The sequence below is a fragment of the Rana temporaria genome, chromosome 11 (assembly GCF_905171775.1).
Source record: "Rana temporaria chromosome 11, aRanTem1.1, whole genome shotgun sequence".
Classification (NCBI taxonomy): Eukaryota; Metazoa; Chordata; class Amphibia; order Anura; family Ranidae; genus Rana; species Rana temporaria.
The window spans coordinates 122,737,182-122,758,821 of record NC_053499.1 but is presented as its reverse complement, the minus strand read 5'-3'; the positions used below and the strand labels follow the sequence as shown (position 1 = coordinate 122,758,821).

The window sequence follows — 21,640 nt, the reverse complement described above, 5'->3', positions numbered from 1 at the left end:
TGCTATTTTGTGGTGTATAGATAGACTTGCCATGTTAAAGTATGGCCGTCGTTCCCGCGTCGAATGTTTAATTTTTTTTTTTTTGCGTAAGTCGTCCGTGAATAGGAAAGGACGTAACTCACGTCGAAGTTCAAAAAATGACGCCGGTGCGACGTCATTTTGCGCAAAGCACAGCGGGAAATTTCAAAACAGAGCATGCGCAGTTCATTCGGCGCAGGGACGCGCTTCATTTAAATTAATCACGCCCCCTACCCGCCCAATTTGAAATACGCGCCGAGAAATGCACTACGCCGCCGTAGCTTACGGCGCGAAATCTTCCTGGATTCGAAAATGCGCCAGGTAAGATACGGCGGCGTAGCGTATCTCTGATACGCTGCGCCAGGGCAATTTTCTGTGAATCTGGCCCTAAGTACCTAGGTATCACCCTAACACCAAAATCAGAAGACCTATATAAAGCTAATTACACCCCCTTCATAGACAAATTAAAATCGAAACTCCAAGGCCTAGCTAAAGTACAACTCTTATGGTCAAGTTGATTAGCGGCCTTTAAAATTAGTTATTCCATTTACTAGGTTCAAGCAAATAGAGACTGAAAAAATAGCTCTTTTTCTTTTTTCTTTTTTTTTTCTCCCTTTTTCTTTTCTCCCTTTTTTTTTCTCAGTTTTTGCGCTCTTTCACACGTCCGTTCAGTTTTTCCATCCGTTTTTGCATCCGTTTTTTCATCCGTTTTTTGTTTTTTTTGGGGCTTTTTACATAGAAAAACGGATGTTAGCGGAACGGATGATAAACGGATCATCCGTTAACGTCCGTTTTTCGTCCGTTCCGTTTTTTAGACGGAAGAAAAATAGGGTTTTCTTCCGTCCAAAAAAACGGAACTGAACGCAGACGGATGCTAACGGACGTTAGCGGATGCTCATCCGCTAACGGACGCTAGCCCATAGGGAAGCATTGCGGTCCGTTAACGGACGTCCAAAAAACGGACGAACGGAACGGACGTGTGAAAGAGCCCTTTCTCTTTTTTTTCCTCAGTTTTTCCTCAGTTTTTCCTCAGTTTTTCCTCCAGTTTTTCCTCCAGTTTTTCCTCCAGTTTTTCCTCAGTTTTTCTCTTCCTACCTGGTAATCCAGGGGAATGTCTGCTACTGGCTGGGCCAGGAAGTGTATGGATCGTTAGTGACATTTCCTAATGAAGCTTGTATGTTTTGCACTTCTTCTTGTGATACTTATTTTTTGTTGTCATTACAAAAATCTGCTATATTTAAAAAAGTTTTCCCCAAAAAGTGAAGTCACCTATTTTTGCTTTTCCAAAACAGGAAGTGAGGTAAAAGCTCAGCAGCGGGGACACAAGTTCTTTTAATGTTTTTGACTTCACATACGCTTTTAATTAAAGCGAGTTTACTTGTGTGAGCATTATGTATAAGAATAGTGCTCTTGGGAGTTACTGATATAAGTTTTACTGTGAATACATTATTAAATACAATTAAAGTAATCCATTATCTGATATAAAGGTTTTCTTATTAAAGTGTAAAAACGATCTTCCCATGAGGGAGAAGGAACAGAAAATTCAGAGAAGAGGAACAGGATGTAATGTGTAGAATTTTTAAAGAGAAACTTCACTTTAAAAGGAAAGTTCTGCTTTTATATTTTTGGGGGGGCGGGCACCAAATTTTTAGTGGGTACCCGCTCCCATTTCTGATCAGATCGCCTGGGAGATTCCTCCAGACATACGCACACCCCCCCCCCCCCCCCTTCCCTCAACCTCTTGGGAGATATCAGAGATCCCATGAGGCTGCAGGACCATTCATACAGTACAGCATGGCTCTTGCATGTGCAGTGGGAAGTCGGCTGTGAAGCCGTGAGGAGTCACTGCCAGATTCCCACCCTAAACATGCCAGTGCCAGGGACCCGAAGACCACCAAAGAACCAGCCCGGGTGAGGATGCCCCTGGAGCCTTTGACGGGTAAGTGCCCTTTTTATTAAAGTCAGCAGTCGCAGTATTGGTAGCTGTTGACTTTATTTTTTTACAAACAGAAAAATATCAAATTAAATAAATTAGTATTTTCAGCCTATTATTGTTAGTAGCTTAAAGGGGTTTTATTTTCTAAATAGGGGTGCAACGGATAAAAAAACTCACCGTTCGGATCGTTTCTCGGATAAGAGTCACGGATTGGATCATTGTTCGGATCGGCAAAAAAAAAAAAATTCTCCCCCACTGTAATATCCACATCCCCCCCCCCACTGTAATATTCACCCCCCCCCCCCACTGTAATATCCACATCTCCCCACTAATTGACACATCTCCCCCACTGTAATATCCACATCTCCCCCACTGTAATATCCACATCTCTCCCCCACTGTAATATTCACACCCCCCCACTGTAATATCCACATCTCTCCCCCCACTGTAATATCCACATCTCCCCCACTGCAGTGGCGTCACTAGGGTTGGTGTCACCCAGTGCAAAAAAAAAATGGTGTCACCCCCCACCTCAGTGCAGACCCTCCTTAGCAGTACACCCCCCTAGTAGTACAGATACCCCCCTAGTAGTACAGACACCCCCCCCCCATCAGTATGACTCCCAGCGGTGTGTGTGTCCCACGAGTGCAGGCTCCTCCTCCCGCGGCCTTTCCTAATGTTTTGGCCGTGGCGGCAATCCGCGGATCACAGTGTGTACTGATCCGAAGGGGTTGACCCATTCGGATCACGGATCAACGGTGATCCGTTTCACCACTATTAAATAGGTTTCCTTTAACCACTTAAGCCCCGGACCTTTAGGCAGCTAAATGCCCAGGCCAGGTTTTGCGATTCGGCACTGCGTTGCTTTAACAGACAATTGCGCGGTCGTGCGACGTGGCTCCCAAACAAAATTGGCGTCCTTTTTCCCCCACAAATAGAGCTTTCTTTTGGTGGTATTTGATCACCTCTGCGGTTTTTTATTTTTTGCGCTATAAACAAAAATAGAGCGACAATTTTGAAAAAAATGCAATATTTTTTACTTTTTGCTATAATAAATATCCCCCAAAAACATATATAAAAAAAAAAATTTCCTCAGTTTAGGCCGATACGTATTCTTCTACCTATTTTTGGTAAAAAAAATCGCAATAAGCGTTTATCGATTGGTTTGCGCAAAATTTATAGCGTTTACAAAATAGGGGATATTTTTATTGCATTTTTATTAATTTTTTTTTTTTTTACTACTAATGGCGGCGATCAGCGGTTTTTTTTTTCGTGACTGCGACATTATGGCGGACACTTCGGACAATTTTGACACATTTTTGGGACCATTGTCATTTTCACAGCAAAAAATGCATTTAAATTGCATTGTTTATTGTGAAAATGACAGTTGCAGTTTGGGAGTTAACCACAGGTGGCGCTGTAGGAGTTAGGGTTCACCTAGTGTGTGTTTACAACAGTAGGGGGGTGTGGCTGTAAGTCTGACGTCAACGATTGTGTCTCCCCTATAAAGGGGATGACACGATTGATGCGCCGCCACAGTGAAGCACGGGGAAGCCGTGTTTACACGCGGCTCTCCCCGTTCTTCAGTACCGGGGACCGATCGCGACGGAGCAGCTATAAACGAATAGCCGCGCCGTCGTCCCGGATCGCTCCCAGAGGGAATCCGCACGCAGTGGAGGGGGTCCCGATCGCACCCGCGCAAAGGCAAGGACGTATATATACGCCCATCTGCCTGTCCGTGCCATTTTGCGGACGTAAATAGTCGTGCGGCGGGCGTTAAGTGGTAAAAGGGGTTTTATTTTCTAAATAGTAGGGGTGCAACGGATAAAAAAAAACTCACCGTTCGGATCGTTCCTCGGATAAGAGTCACGCATCGGATCATTGTTCGGATCGGCAAAAAAATAAAATATCCCCCTCACTGTAATATCCACATCTCCCCACTAATATCCACCCCCCCCCCCCCCACTGCAATATCTTAACATCTCCCCACTAATATCCACATCTCCCCCACTGCAGTGGCGTCACTAGGGATGGTGTCACCCCCCCCCCCCACCAACTATACACCGCCCTAGTAGTACAGACACCCCCCTAGTAGTACAGACACCCCCCATCAGTATGACTGCCAGCGGTGTGTGTGTCCCAGGAGTGCGGGCTTCTCCTCCTCTGTGGGTGTAAACAGAGAGGAGGGCCGCCACCGGTGTACCAAGATGGCCGCACACAGTGTGTGCTGATCAGAAGGGGGTGACCCGTTCGGATCACGGATCAACGGTGATCCATTTCACCACTACTAAATAGGTTCCCTTTAAGCCAGTGCATTGTTGGTTCACTTACCTTTTCCTTCGATTTCCCTTCTAAATGTTTTTTTCTTTGTCTGAATTTCTTACTTCCTGTTCCTCCTCAGTAAGCTTGCCCCCATCATCCGAGCCGTTCTGTCTGGGGGTTGGTCAGCGTGCTCCCCCCCCCCCCCTCCCTTGGGACCACAGTGGGAACACAGCATCTCCCTGCAGTGATGTAGTCCCAAGGGAGGGGGGGAGCACGCTGACCAACCCCCAGACAGAACGGCTCGGATGATGGGGGCAAGCTTACTGAGGAGGAACAGGAAGTAAGAAATTCAGACAAAGAAAAAAACATTTAGAAGGGAAATCGAAGGAAAAGGTAAGTGAACCAACAATGCACTAGCTTTAAAGGAACCTATTTAGAAAATAAAAAACAAACCTTTACAATCCCTTTTAACAAAAAGCTACAAGCAGCTGTTGCAATGCTTTGCATTGTTTCTTCCCCATCTTTGGCAGACTCCTCCAGTATGATCTTCCTACCAGCATTCCCAGATACCATCAACTTCCCTCTGCCATTCCGAGGCAAAGAGATTTAGGCTGATTAAAGCGGAACTTCAATCCATTTTTTTTTTTTTTTTCCATCTATTAAATCTTCTGCCCTTGTTGTTTTAACTATGGATAGTAAAACATATATATATATTTTTTTTCTGCCAGTAAATATCTTATACAGCCCACTTCCTGTTTTCCTGTAGTTCCTCTTTTAACTAAAGGATTTGAAAATGTTCACACAATTGTGTAAAGCTGGCAATACCCTTTTTTTTTTTTTTTTTTTCTGCCAGTGGTCTTTAACCACTTGCCGTTGTTTTACGGCGGCAGGTTGGCTCCCCTGCGCGAGAGAACGTAATATAACGTCGGCTCTCCTGCAGGCCACTAGGGGCGCGTGCGTGCCGCTGGAGGCGCGCGTGTGCCCCCCTCGCCCCCGACCCCCGTGCGCGATCATCGCCGGGCACCCACGATTGCTCGTTAAACACACAGCTCCCGGTCCTGTCAGGGAGAGAAATGCTGATCTTCTGTTCATACAATGTATGAACAGCGATCAGTCATTTCCCCTAGTGAGGCCACCTACAGTTAGAACACACCCAGGGAACATACTTGACCCCTTCCCCACCCCCTAGTGTAATAGTAATCCAATGAATTTTTATAGCACCGATCGCTATACAAATGCCAATGTATCAAAAGTGTCCGCCATAATGTCGCAGTACCAAAAAAAAAATCGCTGATCGCCGCCATTACTAGTAAAAAATAAATATTAATAAAAATTACATAAAAATACCCCCTATTTTGTAAACTCTATAACTTTTGCGCATATCAATCAATCAATATCATATCATATTTTTTTTTTTTTTTTTAAGAAAAATATGTAGAAGAATACGTATCGGCCTAAACTGAGGGAAAAAAATGTTTTTTTTTATATCTTTTTGGGGGATATTTATTATAGCGAAAAGTAAAAAATATTCATTTTTTTTTCAAAATTGTCGATCTATTTTTGTTTATAGCACAAAAACTAAAAACCGCAGAGGTGATCAAATACCACCAAAAGAAAGCTCTATTAGTGGGGGAAAAAAGTACGTCAATTTTGTTTGGGAGCCACAACGCACGACCGCACAATTGTCAGTTAAAGCGACGCAGTACCGAACCGCAAAAAGCGGCCTGGTCTTTGACCAGCAAAATGGTCCGGGGGTTAAGTGGTTAAAGGGGCTTTAAACCCTTGTGTTTTTTCACTTTAATGCATCCTATGCATTAAGATGAAAAAACACCTTGCAGTGTCTGGCCCCCTAGCCCCCCGTTTTACTTAAAAAATATTCATTTTTTTTCCAAATTGTCGATCTATTTTTGTTTATAGAGCAAAAAATAAAAACCGCAGAGGTGATCAAATACCACCAAAAGAAAGCTCTATTTGTGGGGAAAAAAAGGACATCAATTTTGTTTGGGAGCCACGTCGCCACAACTGCGCAATTGTCAGTTAAAGCGACGCAGTGCCGAATCGCAAAAAGTGCTCTGGTCTTTGACCAGCAATATGGTCCGGGGGTTAAGTGGTTAACGGCTTATCGATTGGAAACATTTTCTAGCAAGGCAAAAGGGCCCACATACTGAATGAAATGTGCAATTGATGTATGGCCAGCTTAAAGTGATATAAATCCTCCATGTTTTAAAAAATAAATAAAATAACAAACCTGTCTGTCTATAATTGCCTGCTCTGTGCAATGCTTTAGCAATCAGTTGAGCTGCACGTTTGAAAATGACTTGCTAAGCTATTGCTAGACTTGCCAGGCTTCACAAGTTTGTTTCACAATTGCAGCAAGTCCGCATTGCATGACTCCACATCAACTTTCTTTCCAAACATTCTGCAAGTCTGCTGCAAGCTCTGGTTCAGTTATGCTGTGCAGTAGTCATCCCACCACAGGGGTCACTGTGACTTGCAGAGCTCTTGCTGTAGACTCGCCACTGCAACTTTGCTCTTGCTAGAGACTTGCTACACAAATTTGCTAGTGTCAACTAGAACTGTGTGCTTCATGTGCTCTGCAAGTGTACAACTTGCCAGGGAAAATGTGGAGCAGACTTGCAATTCAACACTGCCACAAGTTTTGTGGCAAGTTATCCTTACTATCTGGGACAGAGCAACCCCCACCAAAAGCTGCTTTTTCATGGGGGGCACCCGTGCAAGCTCGCTCCTGAGCCCCACTGCTGTGTCAGGTAGCACAGACAGCGGGACTCGACCCCACCCCCCAGCTCCCATGTCACAGGGGTGCTATCAATCTGCCCAATCAGGAGGGAGATGGCGGCATGAGCCACTGCTCTTGTGCACATTGCTGGATTGGATCAGGCTGGTGGGAGCTCCGGCACAGAAGGTTTTTCAACTTGATGCATAGAATGCAAGGTGAAAAATCCTAAGGCTTTATAACCACTAAGATTTATTAGAATTATTCAATCATGTGAAAATAAAATCCCAGTTTACTTGTTTGATGTGCAGGATTGCACAAACTGTGTGAACATTCTCAAATCCTTTAGTAAATCGGCCTTGTAGTGTCTTCCCTTATGGGTTCTTCTTCATACATAATAAACGCATAACACTTCTGCCCACCCAAAACTGATCTATCCATTTTGATGGAGTATTCTTTCAAAAACCTAAACCTAGAAATGCAATAACATGAATGTGTGCATTATGGTCTTGCTAGGAAAAGTGGTTTGTTGCAAGACGGGCACCATAAGCTGCATCCAGCTACTTTCCCTGCACCATTTCACTCAAAGCCCCAACAAAATACAGGACTTCTGTATTTGCTCGAAATACTTTGGGGGATATTTGTCACATGGGGGCATTTGTCACATGGGGGCAGAAAGGGAACCTACTAGACTTTGCACATGAATTTTTTTTTTTTTTAACAGCCCTGTTGGGGGGCTTTGGTGAGATATCAGGGGTCTTAAACGGACCATCTGCCCGGGAAAAATAGAGAACCTGCGCTCTCTTTTCCCGGCAGAGTGTTTCCTGCCGAGAAAACCGGTCGTCTGTATGCTTACCTGTCCCAGGTAAACCTAGATACAAGGTTAGTGTGGGATGTAACAAGATGGCGACGACGTCATCGAATTTGACGACCGTCGGCTCGTCGTAGTCGATGACGTCATCGCGTTCTTGACATTCAAAAGAATGGCGGTTCTTTTGAGTGGCCGTCGGTATGCACAGCTTTGCAAGGCAAGTTTGCCAGGAATCCCGTCGGGAAATCCGACGTTTTTTTCCTGACGGGGTTCCCGGCCATGTGTACAGGGTTTGACACTGTCCCTACCCCCCCCCCCCCCCAAAAAAAAAAAAAAAAAACAAATTGTAAAAAAAAAAAAAATACAGTCACATGAAATTAAAAAAAAGAAGCGGTATCGTCGAGTACTTGGAGAAAAAAAAGTATCGGTACTTGTACTCTGTCTTTAAAAAAGTGGTATCGGGACAACCCTAAGAAAAAGATCGCAATTTTGATTAACGATTAATCGTGCATCGCTACTGGGGAGTAATTGGAACACCTGACAAATACTATTGCTTTCTGTGCCCCTGTTGGGGACATTCACCCTCTGTTTGTTTTGTTTTACCATTATCCCCAACAGTGAAAGTAAAACAAAATTTGGGTTGTCCCCAGAAGAGCATTGGAGGGGATATCTTCCAATGGGGGACACTAGTTATGGTGACAAACCGGAATTTTTTCTTACTTCCTGTTTTTGGCTATGGAACCGGAAGTGCAGAGAAATCTCCCCAATGGAACATGGATCACAAAAAAAATATGAGATTTACCTTCCCTTTTCCTATCCAAAATAAAAAATGATGTATATATATATTTTTTAGTGCTACTTTAGCTGAAAGTTCAGTTGGGCTTTGAAATGTTGTTCTTTTATTCATTCTCTCACTAGGCTGTTGCTCCCAATGTTCCCGAGGAAGAACTGAGCTTGGAGGTTTTGGAGCCAGAACTGGTCATCAGAGAGCTTTTCTCATCTATCCTGGCTGAAATACGGGATGAGGTAATTGATATGCAATGCTGCCACATACACTTGATAAATTTGTTACTTTTTAATCAGCATCCAGTCACAATCCTTAATTTATTTCAAGCAAAACAAAAACAAATGTGGGGTGGAAAACATTTGAACATTACTTCTTTGAAGTCCCCAGTGGGGGTTGCATGCTGCAGAAAAATACCTTCAGAGGTCCCCAATCTGTCCAAACTTGGGGCCAGATTCACAAAGGAGATACGATGGAGTATCTCAGATACTCCGTCGTATCTCTCAGAGTATCTATGCGACTGATTCATAGAATCAGTTATGCATATATAGCCAGAAGATCCGACAGGTGTAATTGTTTTACACTGTCGGATCTTAGGATGCAGTGCCGCTGGGGGGAGTTCGCACCGTAAACCAGCGTCGGGTATGCAAATTAGGAGTTACGGCGATCCACGACGTTTTTTTGCGTTCACTACGTCGCTGCTAGTCTAGTTTCCCGTCGCAAAGTTAGTCGTCGTTTTGGGTGCCCTAACTTTAATCAGCACATGTATGTGCTGTATAAAGTATGGCCGTCGTTCCCGCGTCGAAATTTAAAAATTCACGTCGTTTGCGTAAGACGTCCGGGAATACGGAAGTACGCTACGCACGTCGCCGTTCGAAAAAATGACGTCAGTTCGCGCAAAGCACGGCGGGAATTTCGAAACGGAGCATGCGCAGTAGGTCCGGCGCGGGAGCGCGCCTAATTTAAATGGCACACGCCCCTTTAAAATACGCGGGCTTACGCCGGAGGCCGCCAGCGTAGGTTTTCGTTGCAAGTGCTTTGTGAATCAGGCACTTGCGATGAAAACTTGCGGTGATCTACGATACGTTACGCCGCCGCTAGTCTATGTGAATCTGGCCCTTTAATCTGAAGTTTTAGGTGTGGCAATTTCTACATAGCTTGGGCCAAGGTAAGTATGTATGTGCCATACCTCTAGAATCCTTATGGAAGCTGGAAATCTCTGTAGGAGGCACTATTATAGTGCTCTCCACTGGCTTCTGGATAATGTGCTAAGTGGCTGCCCTGCAGCTCTGAAAATTTAAAAGGTCACTTGTTCGGCACAAGAGCCATTCAGGGAACACTTTGCATTTTCTCAATTTTAGACAATGTGCTCTCTGATTGGACAAGGTGGAGAAGCAGGGTGGTGATGTCACAATCTTTATCTCATCCAATCGGATAATACTTTGCATTCTCTGGGATTTTTTTAAATTAAGCAACTATTTCCCAGATTGGCAAGGTTGTCACTTGGTCCTCTGTTCACGTCCTCTAAGTTCTACCAGGTGGATGTTTCAGCCCCATCTGACAGCATTGGGTGGTACCAGGGCTGTCTTAATGAGAGGGCACACCTGGGCACTGCCCAGGGGCCTCAGCTGCATGGGGGGCCCTTGCCCTTTCCCCAAAGCAGCTTGTCCATGATCCCGAGCTGCCCCTCTACATCCCAGATGTCCCCCCAGCACTCTGACCCCTCTTCACCCTAGATATCCCCCCCAGCACAATGTCTCCATTGTAGGGGCCCCAGAGCATTACTTTGCCCAGGGGCCCATGATGCTATTAAGATGGCCCTGGGTGGTACTATCCTTGAGGTGGCTCTTTGAGCTCCAAGCGGTGCCCCCCCCCCCTTTTTATTTTTTTATTTTTGATCTTGGGCCTGATGGCAATTGTTTGCTTTGTTGCCCACCCCTCAGTTGGACTGCCTTTGCACAAAGGTTCCTGTGTACCTCAATGGATGAGAAAGATGGTAGTATTTTTGTGCTCGCTGCTCTTAGTACTACTTTAATAATAAAAAAAATGGAGGCATGCTGATAGTAGGAGAGGGTATCCTGGCCAGACCTACAATTTTGTCAGTATCCGGTTTCCCTGAAGGCGCAGTATAACCCAAAGGTAAAGACTTCCTGTGTTCCACAATGGACCCCAAGAAACAGATTTTCTGATGAGGCTTTTTGAACTATTTTTCAAACATATATGTTTTCAATTCCTCTGAAATGAATTTAAATGCACACAAAGGCAACATCACAAAATGTTGTTTGCTCTGTTTTTTTACATACTTTTTGCATCCTTGTAATAAGCTTTATATCATTAAAAATGGTGCTGCACGCTGCCAAAGTGGGCCAGATTCACAAAAGAGATACGACGGTGTATCTCCTGATACGCCGTCGTATCTCTGTTTACGGGCCATTCTAACTATGCGACTGATTCATAGAATCAGTTACGCATAGCTAGCCCTAAGATCCGACAGGTGTAATTGAATTTCACCGTCGGATCTTAGGATGGAATACTTCGGCCGCCACTGGGGGGAGTTCGCGTCGTAAACCAGCGTCGGGTATGCAAATTAGCAGTTACGGCGATCCACGAAGATTTTTCCCGTCGTTACGTCGGCGCAAGTCGTAGATTCCCGTCGCAAAGTTAAGCAATGTTTTTCATTGCTTAACTTTACACCAGCCATGTTAAAGTATGGCCGTCGTTCCCGCGTCGCTTTTGAATTTTTTTTTTTCCCGACGTAAGTACGTTACGGACGTCGCGATTCACAAACACGTCGCGCCGCCGTAATTTCGCGCAAAGCACGTCGGGGGAAAAATGCGAACGGAGCATGCGCAGTACGTCCGGCGCGGGAGCGCGCCTAATTTAAATGGTACCCGCCCCATTTGAATTGGGCCGCCTTGCGCCGGACGTGTTTACGATACACCGCCGCAAGTTTCCAGGTAAGTGCTTTGTGGATCGGGCACTTAGACTGAAAACTTGCGGCGGTGTAACATAAACGGGGTACGTTGCGCCGCCGCAATTGTACCTGAATCTGGCCCTGTGTTCCCACAATGGTAAGTGCTGATGGGGGGGGGGGGGGGGGGGGGAGGTGTGTATTTGCATTGCTTAAAACAGATTTCCTAATTTATAGGACCAACCTCTGGTTTTAAGTGAACATAATCCTAGGTGCTTAAACACATATAAAAAATCTCTCATCTCAAAATCATATTCATATGACATCAACACCTTTTATAAACTTAATGACATAACATTTTTTCCAAAACATGAAAAACGGCAAAAAAGTGAAAGTAGCACTCCCTCATAAGCTATGTGCTACAATTCAAAATTTTCGTGCTTTGCGCGAAATTACGGCGGCGCGACATGTTTGTGAATCGCGACGTCCGTAACGTACTTACGCCGGAAAAAAAAAAAATTCAAAAGCGACGCGGGAACGACGGCCATACTTTAACATGGCTGGTGTAAAGTTAAGCAATGAAAAACATTGCTTAACTTTGCGACGGGAATCTACGACTTGCGCCGACGTAACAACGGGAAAAATTTTCGTGGATCGCCGTAACTGCTAATTTGCATACCCGACGCTGGTGTCAGTGTTTAGGGCCCTTCACCCTTAAAGGGTCCGTAAAGGAAATCATTTTTTTTTTGTTTTAAAATAACAAACATGTTATACTTACCAACACTGTGCAGTTTGTTTTGCACACAGTGGCCCCGATCCACGTCTTCTGGGGTCCCTCGGCAGCTGTCTCGGCTCCTCCCTGCAACAACTCCACATAGATATGCGAGCGAGCTTGCATAGTGTGGAGCTGTTGCGGGCGCGCTCCCGTGATACAGCGGCAGCCATAGCCGCCGCTATATCCCCTGGCATGCCGCGTAATTGGATGTGATTTGATAGCAGCTCAGCCATTCAACGGCCAGGCTTCGAATGGAGGAGGATGACGGGAGCGAGCCCAGGACTTTTCGAGGGGTCAGGTAAGTAGTTTCATACTTGCCTAGGTGGATGCAGCATCGGGTCTGATGCTGCATCTGTCCCCCGGCGTCCCTGCACTGGAAACCGAGCGATCTAACATCACCGATGACTCAGTTCTCACAGCTCCCCGAGCAGAGAGCTGCTGACTGTCAATCGGTAGCTCTCCGCTCTGCTTCTCCTTGCTCACTGGACGCTGAGCTGTGGAGGGGGCAGAGCGGCCGTCTCAGGCTCTCAGCAGCTCGCTAAGAGGCTGAGACGGGTGTTAGTCCAGGAACCTGGTGGATACAGACTCCTATTGTTGGGTTGATGTGATGTTGGCAAAGAGTGGACTTTAGTCCGCTCTCTGCTGAAAAACGGGTCACAGGAGTACAAAACTAATTACACTTATGTGATCCTGGCTCTGCAGCCACCCGTAAAACCATGTGGCTTCGTCAGCCTAAAGCCGTAAAGCCTTTTTAAATAGGCTTTAAATCATGTCTTGACAAAGCGGGCTTAGTTTTGGTAAAGTACTGTCCAAATTCTAGAGACCCTTTGCCAGATAATTAATTTCAAGGAAAATAAATTCCCGATTAGATGCACTTTTTTTATTATTTATTTATTTGCCTATTAATACCTGTTTTGCATATAGGATTTCTCAATGACATTTAGTTGTTCATCAATCAACATCCATTTGTGGAATTTTTCATTATTTTTTTTTTTTTTTTTTTTATATAGACTTTTTTGCACTTTAGTAAATGGACGTTTAACCACTTGCCAACCGCCGCACGCTGATGCACATCGACAACATGGCACAGGCAGGCATATTGGCATACAGGTACGTCCCTTTAAATCTGGTGCCCAGTGGGCGCGCTCACGCCGCCGGGGGCATGTGCCTCGAGTGCGGCCGCAGGTCCCGGGAACTTGATGTTCCTGGGAGGCCCGCAATTACGGTGGGCAATGGCAGAACAGGGGAATGCCTTTGTAAACAAGGCATTCCCCCTATTCTGCCTAGTGACACTGTGACTGATGATCGTTCCCTGTGATCGGGAACGGTCATCAGTGATGTGTCACATGTAGCCACGACCCTTAACAGTAAGAATCGCTCCCTAGTACTGACTTAACCTAGTGGTTAACCCCTTCACTGCCAGTGTAATTTTTAGAGTAATCTGTGCATTTTTATAGCACTGATCGCTGTAAAAATTACAATGATCCCAAAATGGTGTCAAAAGTGTCCGATGTGTCCGCCATAATGGCGTAGTCACGATAAAAACCGATGATCACCGCCATAGCTAGTGTGTATATATGTGTGTGTATGTATGTGTGTGTGTATATATATATATATATATATATATATATATATATATATATATATTAATAAAAATGCCATAAAACAGTCCCCTATTTTGTAGACGCTATAACTTTTGCGCAAACAATCAATAAACGCTTATTGCAATTATTTTTTGTATCTGACTAAACTGTGGAAATTTTTTTTTTTTTTATATATATATTTTTTGGGGACATTTATTATAATAAAAAGTAAAAAATATTGCATTTTTTTTTTTTCAAAATTGTCGCTCTTGTTTTGTTTATAGCGCAAAAAATAAAAACCGCAGAGGTGATCAAATACCACCAAAAGAAAGCTCTATTTGTGGTAAAAAAAAAGGATGTCAATTTTGTTTGGGAGCCACGTTGTACAGCCGCACAATTGTCAGTTAAAGCGACGCAGTGCCGAATCGCAAAAAGTGGCCCGGTCTTTGACCACCAAAATGGTCTGGGGCTGAAGCGGTTAATGCACTTTATATGTTTTGATTCAATGATTTTTGATATGTGTTTATATTTTCATGATTCAGAGCTGCACTTTTTATATATTGATATATACTTGCTTTCATTATCTATTTTATTAGATGGAAAAGTCTTCTATTTACCAATACTAGCAGCATACGAATGAAAAATGAGTCAATGTTGACTGAGAATGTAAAGTTCCACATTAATAAACATACACTGGAATTCTTATAGTCCTATTCTCTGCTGTAGTACTCACTATGGCCACAAGATGTCAACTTGTGACACCCAGAAATCACTGAGTTGCTGTAGTAGATGGATATAGCAATAGAAAATATTTATATGTAATATAAGAAATGGTTTACATAATTTATTAAAACCTCTCCTTTTTCCTTAGGTTAATTTACCTTTGTCTACATTAAGTGAACCTCTTCTGCTTGGCATTGCCCGTAACCATACAAGTGCAGGGCGCCCAAGTGCAGAATTCTACGTAAGGTGAGCACATTGTTGACGTGTCCATTGTGATTTACTCTCTTCTTTATGTTCTTTTTCAACTGACCTGAAATGTCACTTCTCAGGTGCAGTCTGACCTCAGAAGAAGTGAAGGATAAGTACTTGGAGGGAGGACCAGAGGCACAGGAATCTACAGATATTCTTTTTCTAGACAGAGAGGTAAAGATGGAGCAATCTTGCCACAATGTATAATGTTTGTGTATAGGGGCTGCTGAAAGTTGTGGTCCGCCTGTCACCCTGTCCAGCCCGGCATTCACTCCCCAATCACCTTGGAGTCAATGAACAATCCAAATGCTTTTATTTTTTTTTGAGGGATTTGAACTTGGATAGGGATGAGAATATATGGGATGCCCAGTACAATTGCCGAACAGTCAACTTAAGACAGAACTATGTACACTCTTTGTACCAAGCACTCCTCCTGCACACTGCAACACTTGCTTGCAGACTGTCACTCACTCTTCCTCCTGCACAATACTTGACTCCAGGCACAGCTAGCACATGGTTCAGCCCAACACTAACTTAGTCAGGCCCAGTGGCGTCACTAGGGTTGGTGTCACCCGGTGCGGTAAAACATGGTGTCACCCCCCTCTGTCTAGGCTGCCCAGCACCAAGCAGGCAGCGCACGGGCACGGGGCGCACCCCAAACCAGCCCCTGTAAATGATAGTATAGGGCAGTATAGTGGCAGGTTAGGGTAGTATAGAGTGGTATAGTGGCAGGTTGGTGTAGTGGGGTGGTATAGGACAGGTTAAGGTGGTATAGGGCATGTTGAGGTGGTATAGTGCAAGTTGGGGTGGCATAGGGCAAGTTGGGATGTCATGGGAAAGGTTGGGGTGGCATTGGGCAGATTGGGGTGGTACAGGGCAAGTTAGGGTGGTACAGGGCAAGTTGGGGTGGCATGGGAAAGTTTGGGGTGGTACAGGGCAGGCTGGGGTGGTACAGGGCTGTTTGGGGGAGTACAGGGCAGGCTGGGGTGGTATAGGGCTGTTTGGGGTGGTACAGGGCAGTCTGGGGTGGCACAGGGCAGGCTGGGGTGGCACAGAGCAGGCTGGGGTGGTACAGGGCAGGCTGGGATTGCACAGGGCAGGCTGGGCATGTCAGCTAAAAAAAAAAAAAAACGGGATGGTGTCACCCCTCTAGCGGGTGTCACCCGGTGCGGACCGCACCCCCCTAGCAAATCCTCTGGTCAGGCCCTATAAATTGCCATTTGTAGGCAGGGACCATGGACCCCTTTTTGTTTCGCAAAAATAGAATAGAAAATCTTTACTGCTAGCTGTCCTATGGGAGACTACAATCCCTCTTCGGGCCCTGCCAACCTTCCTGGCTGCAGCTGCCCAACTCCACTGCCCATGACATTGCAATCCTCACTGGCTCCACACCCAGCTCTGACTGTTGTCTCTCAGTCCTCTCTGGCATATCTTTCCAGCCCTCCCGATGGCACATGTCACTCACCAGCCCTGCCGGCTCCTCACACACACATCGATGGTTCCCCCCTGAAGACTTGCCTGGCAGCACTAGCTCCTGCTGTCCTCTGACTCCTCTCTGTGCCTCCTGTCCATATCCTTCATGCGTTCCTGAAGGGATCCTTCCTGTACCCGAGTCCCAGGCCCAAGGTCACCCCCCTCCCCGCATAGGGGAACTCCCTCAAAGGCCCCCGACAGCCTAGTACTCCATCCTCAGTTCTTCCAGCCGACAACTCCCCAGCCAGGCTGACTCTGGGTATTAGTGGAGCCCTGCCAATCCTAGTTGGGGATTGGTCATGGGTCCTTGGAACACCTCAGACAACCCTACCTCTCTCCTCTCTTCTAGAAGCAAGAGGGAGGTAACCAAGAAGTGATGCTATCTGTAAGTCATCAGCCTTCTCTAAACCACTCCCAACTAACGCAGACCAAAACAAAAAGGCCTAGCTTCAAGCTAGGCCTGCTTACATTTACCTGCACCTACCTACATTTTTTAGAAAAAAAAAGTAGTGTGTGTGTGTGTGTGTGTGTGTTGTGTGTTTTTTTTTTGTTTTTTTTTTTCATAAAAGTATGTTGCTGCAATACCTACAACTGATGCATTAAAGCTGTATTAAACCCAAACCCCCAAAAAATTGTATATTGCAGCTTGCCAATCAATGGATGTGGTGGCTGCAGGGGAGGGCTGGCAACCTTAGGCCTGGGGGGCAAGTCCAGTCAAGTGGCCCACAGAGTGTGGAAAAGTGATGGATCGAGGAAAACAGTCGATTTTTCATGATCACAAGAGTCCGCACAGAGGCCTCCCCTTTGATCAGAGTCCGCACAGAGGCCTCCCCTTTGATCAGAGTCCGCACAGAGGCCTCCCCTTTGATCAGAGTCCGCACAGAGGCCTCCCCTTTGATCAGAGTCCGCCTTAAGATATTTAGGTTATTTTAGGTAGGCTGGTGTTTCACTTGCTGTTTGTTTATTTATTTATTTTTTGATATAGTTCTATTTATTAGCTATTAGCGCACTCACCCGTTTTTTGAATCCACTTTGCAGCAGTGGTATCCACTGTTTTTTTGGGGTGCAGCTCATATTTAGTTTAATTCTTTGTTTAATTGCACATTTGGCGCAAGATACATTTTTTTTTTATTTTTTTTATTTTTTTTCCCCACTAGACTTTAGTTGGGGTTTTTTGCAGTAAAGTGGGCCAAATACAAATGCACGCCACACTTTTCAGATATTTATTTGTAAAAAAAATTGAAAACCATTCATAATTTTCCTTCTACTTCACAATTATGTGCCACTTTTGTGTTGGTCTATCACAAATACAACCAAAAACAGAACTGTTTTTTTTTTTTTAACATGACAAAATGGGGAACATTTCAAGGGGTATGAATACTTTTTCAAGGCACTGTAGAGATATGCTTTGTTCATATTTCACATCTGAGGTTTACACCACTTTAAGTGCTTTCTTTAGCTACAAGTGTTATGTTCTTCATATGTTAATGGACTTTTTATTAGCGCAGATCACTTTATCTGAAAAGGTTTAATGATGTAATCAGGCTCTGTTGCTGATGCAGCGATTTTGTGATTGATTTACAGGATCTGCTCGCCATCGAAAGCTCCGAAATGTGGAAGGAGCTGTGTCCCTCAGCGAAGGGTTGTATGAAACTTTATCTCTTAGTACGAGAACAACAATCCTAGGATGAGCTAGAGACAACTCAAATACCATGGTCTGAAGTAGAGAAGATCTATTCATTTTATCCAACAACTTTTATAGTAATTTATAAAGCCGAACATTCGTCATGATCAAGGACCCTGTAAATAAAACATGAACGTTTGTGTAGCTTTTACATAGGATTTTTTTTTTTTTTTAAATAAAGAGATCACTGCCTGTTTTAGGGAATGTGAGGGGATCATATAAAATCGGCTCTTTTAAATTGTGACGGTTTCATACTATTGTTTTTTTCCGGTTCTTGTGTTTTAAAATGAAGTAAGTAAGGTAAGTTGACATTTCATTTGCCAAAACATTGTGTGTAATAAACCCTTTTATTGGCATTTTTTAAATAAAATACTGCTTTCATTATTTTAAACTTTGTTGAATCTCAGTGCTGTTGATTTTCCTTGACTAAGGACCCTGTTCCAGCTGAAGAAAAATAGCCCCCAAAGCATGATGCTGCCACCACCATGCTTCACTGGTGTTCTTTTGGTGATGTGCAGTGTTATTTTCGCACCAAACATATCTTTTGGAATTCTAGCCAAAAAAGTTACACCTTGGTTTCCTCAGACCACAACACATTTTCCCACATGCCTTTGGGAGACTTCAGATGTGTTTTTGCTAAATTTAGCCGGTACAACGCCTTAAAGCAATATCGGTAACATCGGTACATTTCTGAACGATACTTTGAAAAATGACAATATTGGCCGCTTCAATAATCGGTTGACCCCCTAGTTGGAAGGTAAACTTTCTCACTGACAACTTTCTGGCAGAGGGCAGCAGATTTTTCTCCATAATTTGATGGTATTTTGCCCCATCCATTTTTCCTTCTATGCTGACAAGTGTTCCAGTCCCTGCTGCAGAGAAACACCCCCATAGCAGGATATTACCACCTCCGTGCTTTACTGTAGGAATGGTGGATTTGGATGGTGAGCTGTATTGGATTTCCGCCAGACATATTGTTTGGTGTTAAGGCCAAATAATTCAATTTTAGTCTCCTCTGATCAAAACACCTTTTTCCTTGTGGCCTCAGAATCTTCGAGATGCGTTTTTAATGTGGTAAGATGAGGTAAAAATAAGTGATTTCTATGCGCCCTGTTTACACTATATGTGTATGTTGGTGTGCGTTGAGTGAAAATGAAGCATGTCTGCATTTGTACACAGTTCCCATCACTACATGTCAGTACAACATAGCATTTTCCCACGGTCGTCTTCTAGGTCAGCCCTTGGGAGATGGAGTTCCTCCCTCCAAACAGGAAGCACATTGTCAATTAGTCTTTTAAGGCGGTCCCTCTGATTCCTGGTCAGTCATCGTGTTTCCTCCATCCAGAGGGACTGCCAGAAGCTCCATCTCCCAAGGGCATGCATCTCATGGCTGCAGCATGGATAGCGGTGTGTGAGCCTCTGGACTGCAGGGGTTAGGGCACCATTACCGAATTGCTGTGCAGAGAAAGTTGGATGTGTGGCCACGGGCAACCCTCTTTAGGCTGCAAGCAGGAGGTGTCCTGGATTCAGGCTTCTTCTGAGCCATAGAGAAAGGCGCCGGTGAGGCTTCCTCTTTGCTCCGGCGGGGGGGCGTGTACCCACGGCCAGAGGTCACTTGACCAGAAAGATGCGGCATGTCATTTCCAGGGCAGGGTGACATTGGCACGCGCCAGGCGGGGAGCTTGAATGGCCAGCTGGTGCCATTTTCCATGGATGAGGCTGCAGGGGACAGCGTGGATGCCACAACGAGCGCTAGGATGCAGGACAATGAAATTCCATATGCCCAGGGCAGCAGGCACCTGGTGACACAGGTGACACCAGTGGGTGACCTTTTGTCCAGTTTGGGAACAGCAAGCTAGATGGTGGTGGTCTCTAGCGGGCTGGGGTACTACAGGTCGTAGTCAGGTGTCGCTGGGTGTGCACACTGTTTTGGCTGCTTGAGTATACTCTTTCTCACTGCCATGGGCCCTGTGTTTTATGTATTGGCAGGCAAAGCCTCCTAAAGAGCCAAAGCCCACTCCCAGGAAGCGGTGTGCAAAATGTGCTACCAAGATGTCCTTGGTATACACAGAACTGCTGTGTCAAATATGCATAGACTTGTTAAATGACACTCCGATGCAATCTACACACATTTTTGTATCCGTGAGGGATGACATGACTTTGATGGCATGACATAACTTTTTTTTTTTTTTTTTTTTTTTTTTTAAGGATCTCAAAAAATGTATTTCAGAGGTAGTCTCCTGCAGCTTCCTCTGGATGTTCCTCTCCCATAGCCTCACTAAGATTAGTTGCCTCAGGGTCGCAGGAGACAGGGAACGAGTGTGTAGCGGTGCGGTTAGCAAAATGGCTACCAACAGCTCAGATTTGGAGGAGGGGGGGGGGGAGGTCCCAAGTACAAATTGTCCCTAGAAGATGTAGAGGACTTACTGGTGGCTATATATGAGTCTTTGGAAATGGAAAAACCTTTGTTATTTAAAAAAAAAAAAAAAAAAAGGCAAACCTTTCATACTTCCCTCCACTGTGTAGCTAATTTTGCACAGAGTGGCCCCCGATCGTCCTCTTCTGGGGTCCCTCGTCAGCTCCTCCTAGCATTAGATGACCCCCTAGGAGAAGTACTCTCCTGGGGATTACCTTGCGGGCATACTCCCGAGTCCAGCATTTGCATCCATAGACATGCATGCCAGACTCTGTCTCGCCCCCCGACACCTGCGTCATTGGATTTTATTGAAAGCGGCAGGAGCCAATGGCTGCGCTGCTATCAATCTATCCAATCAAGAGCCGGGACCCCACGCAGGGAGAGCGCATCTCCGGCGAGGGAAATACAAAGCTCATGTAATTGGAAAAACACAAGGGTTTACAACCCCTTTTAATGTGCAATGGACTAGGAAACAAATAGTTCAAAGTATTCGCGGCCCACCAGATGATGTTGGACGTCGTGAGGAATGAATGGGCAGACCCAGAAAAGATGCCCTTCTTTGCAGCAATCCATAAGAAGTGGTTCCCTTCCAGTGACAATCCACAGGCGCCACTGTCTAAAGTCTCCAAAAAATCCTAATTGGCTGTTGAAGACATAGGGCATCAAAAGAATTGTGAGGACAAAAGGGGTGACCTTGTCCTGAAGAGGGTCAGGGAAATGAGTGTTGCCAGCCTGAAGCCTGCGCTCGCCACCACTTGCATGGCAAGAAACCTCAACTTTTGGCTCTGCCAACTTCAAAACCATATAAAGAATGGTACGCCTAGGGAAAACATTCTGAAAACCCTACCGGTTCTCTCCAAGATGGTCGGTTACATAGCAGATGCGTCCATAGAATCCATCAAACTGTCAGCAAGATCAGGGGGTCTAGCCATGGCAGCCAGGCTGTTATTCGGACGAAGACTTGGTCAGGGGACCCTGCATCCAAGATGAGAATTTGTAACCTCACATTTTCTGGAGATCTTTTAAACAGAACAGACTTGGACGAAGCCCTAGAAAGAACAGTAGACTGGAAGAATACCTTCCTGACTGAGAAACGCAAACCTCCACAAAAGGTTTTTACGTGGGCGAAGAGAACATCCACAAGAAGGAACAAAAAGATTATCCCAAGAAGCACTGGACGGGTCACAATGGGAAGTCAAATAGTAACGTCCTCTTTGGCTCTTCTAGCCAAACCCCAAAACATTGACTACAGAACGCCGGTAGGGGGAAGGCTGGCTACCT

At 45.0% G+C, this 21,640-nt stretch overlaps 1 protein-coding gene across 2 annotated transcripts in view; it reads left to right on the top strand.

Moving 5' to 3' along the window:
• Positions 1 to 18,334, top strand: part of NUDT22 (nudix hydrolase 22) — a 43,191-nt gene extending 24,857 nt beyond the window's left edge. For both annotated transcript variants that reach the window (XM_040329027.1, XM_040329028.1), the window contains exons 3-6: positions 8,680 to 8,787; positions 14,686 to 14,783; positions 14,867 to 14,960; positions 17,844 to 18,334. In XM_040329027.1, the coding sequence (XP_040184961.1) occupies positions 8,680 to 8,787; positions 14,686 to 14,783; positions 14,867 to 14,960; positions 17,844 to 17,945 (402 nt within the window). In that variant the 3' untranslated portion in view covers positions 17,946 to 18,334. The remainder of the gene's footprint in view (positions 1 to 8,679; positions 8,788 to 14,685; positions 14,784 to 14,866; positions 14,961 to 17,843) is intronic.
• The last annotated feature ends 3,306 nt before the right edge of the window (positions 18,335 to 21,640 follow it).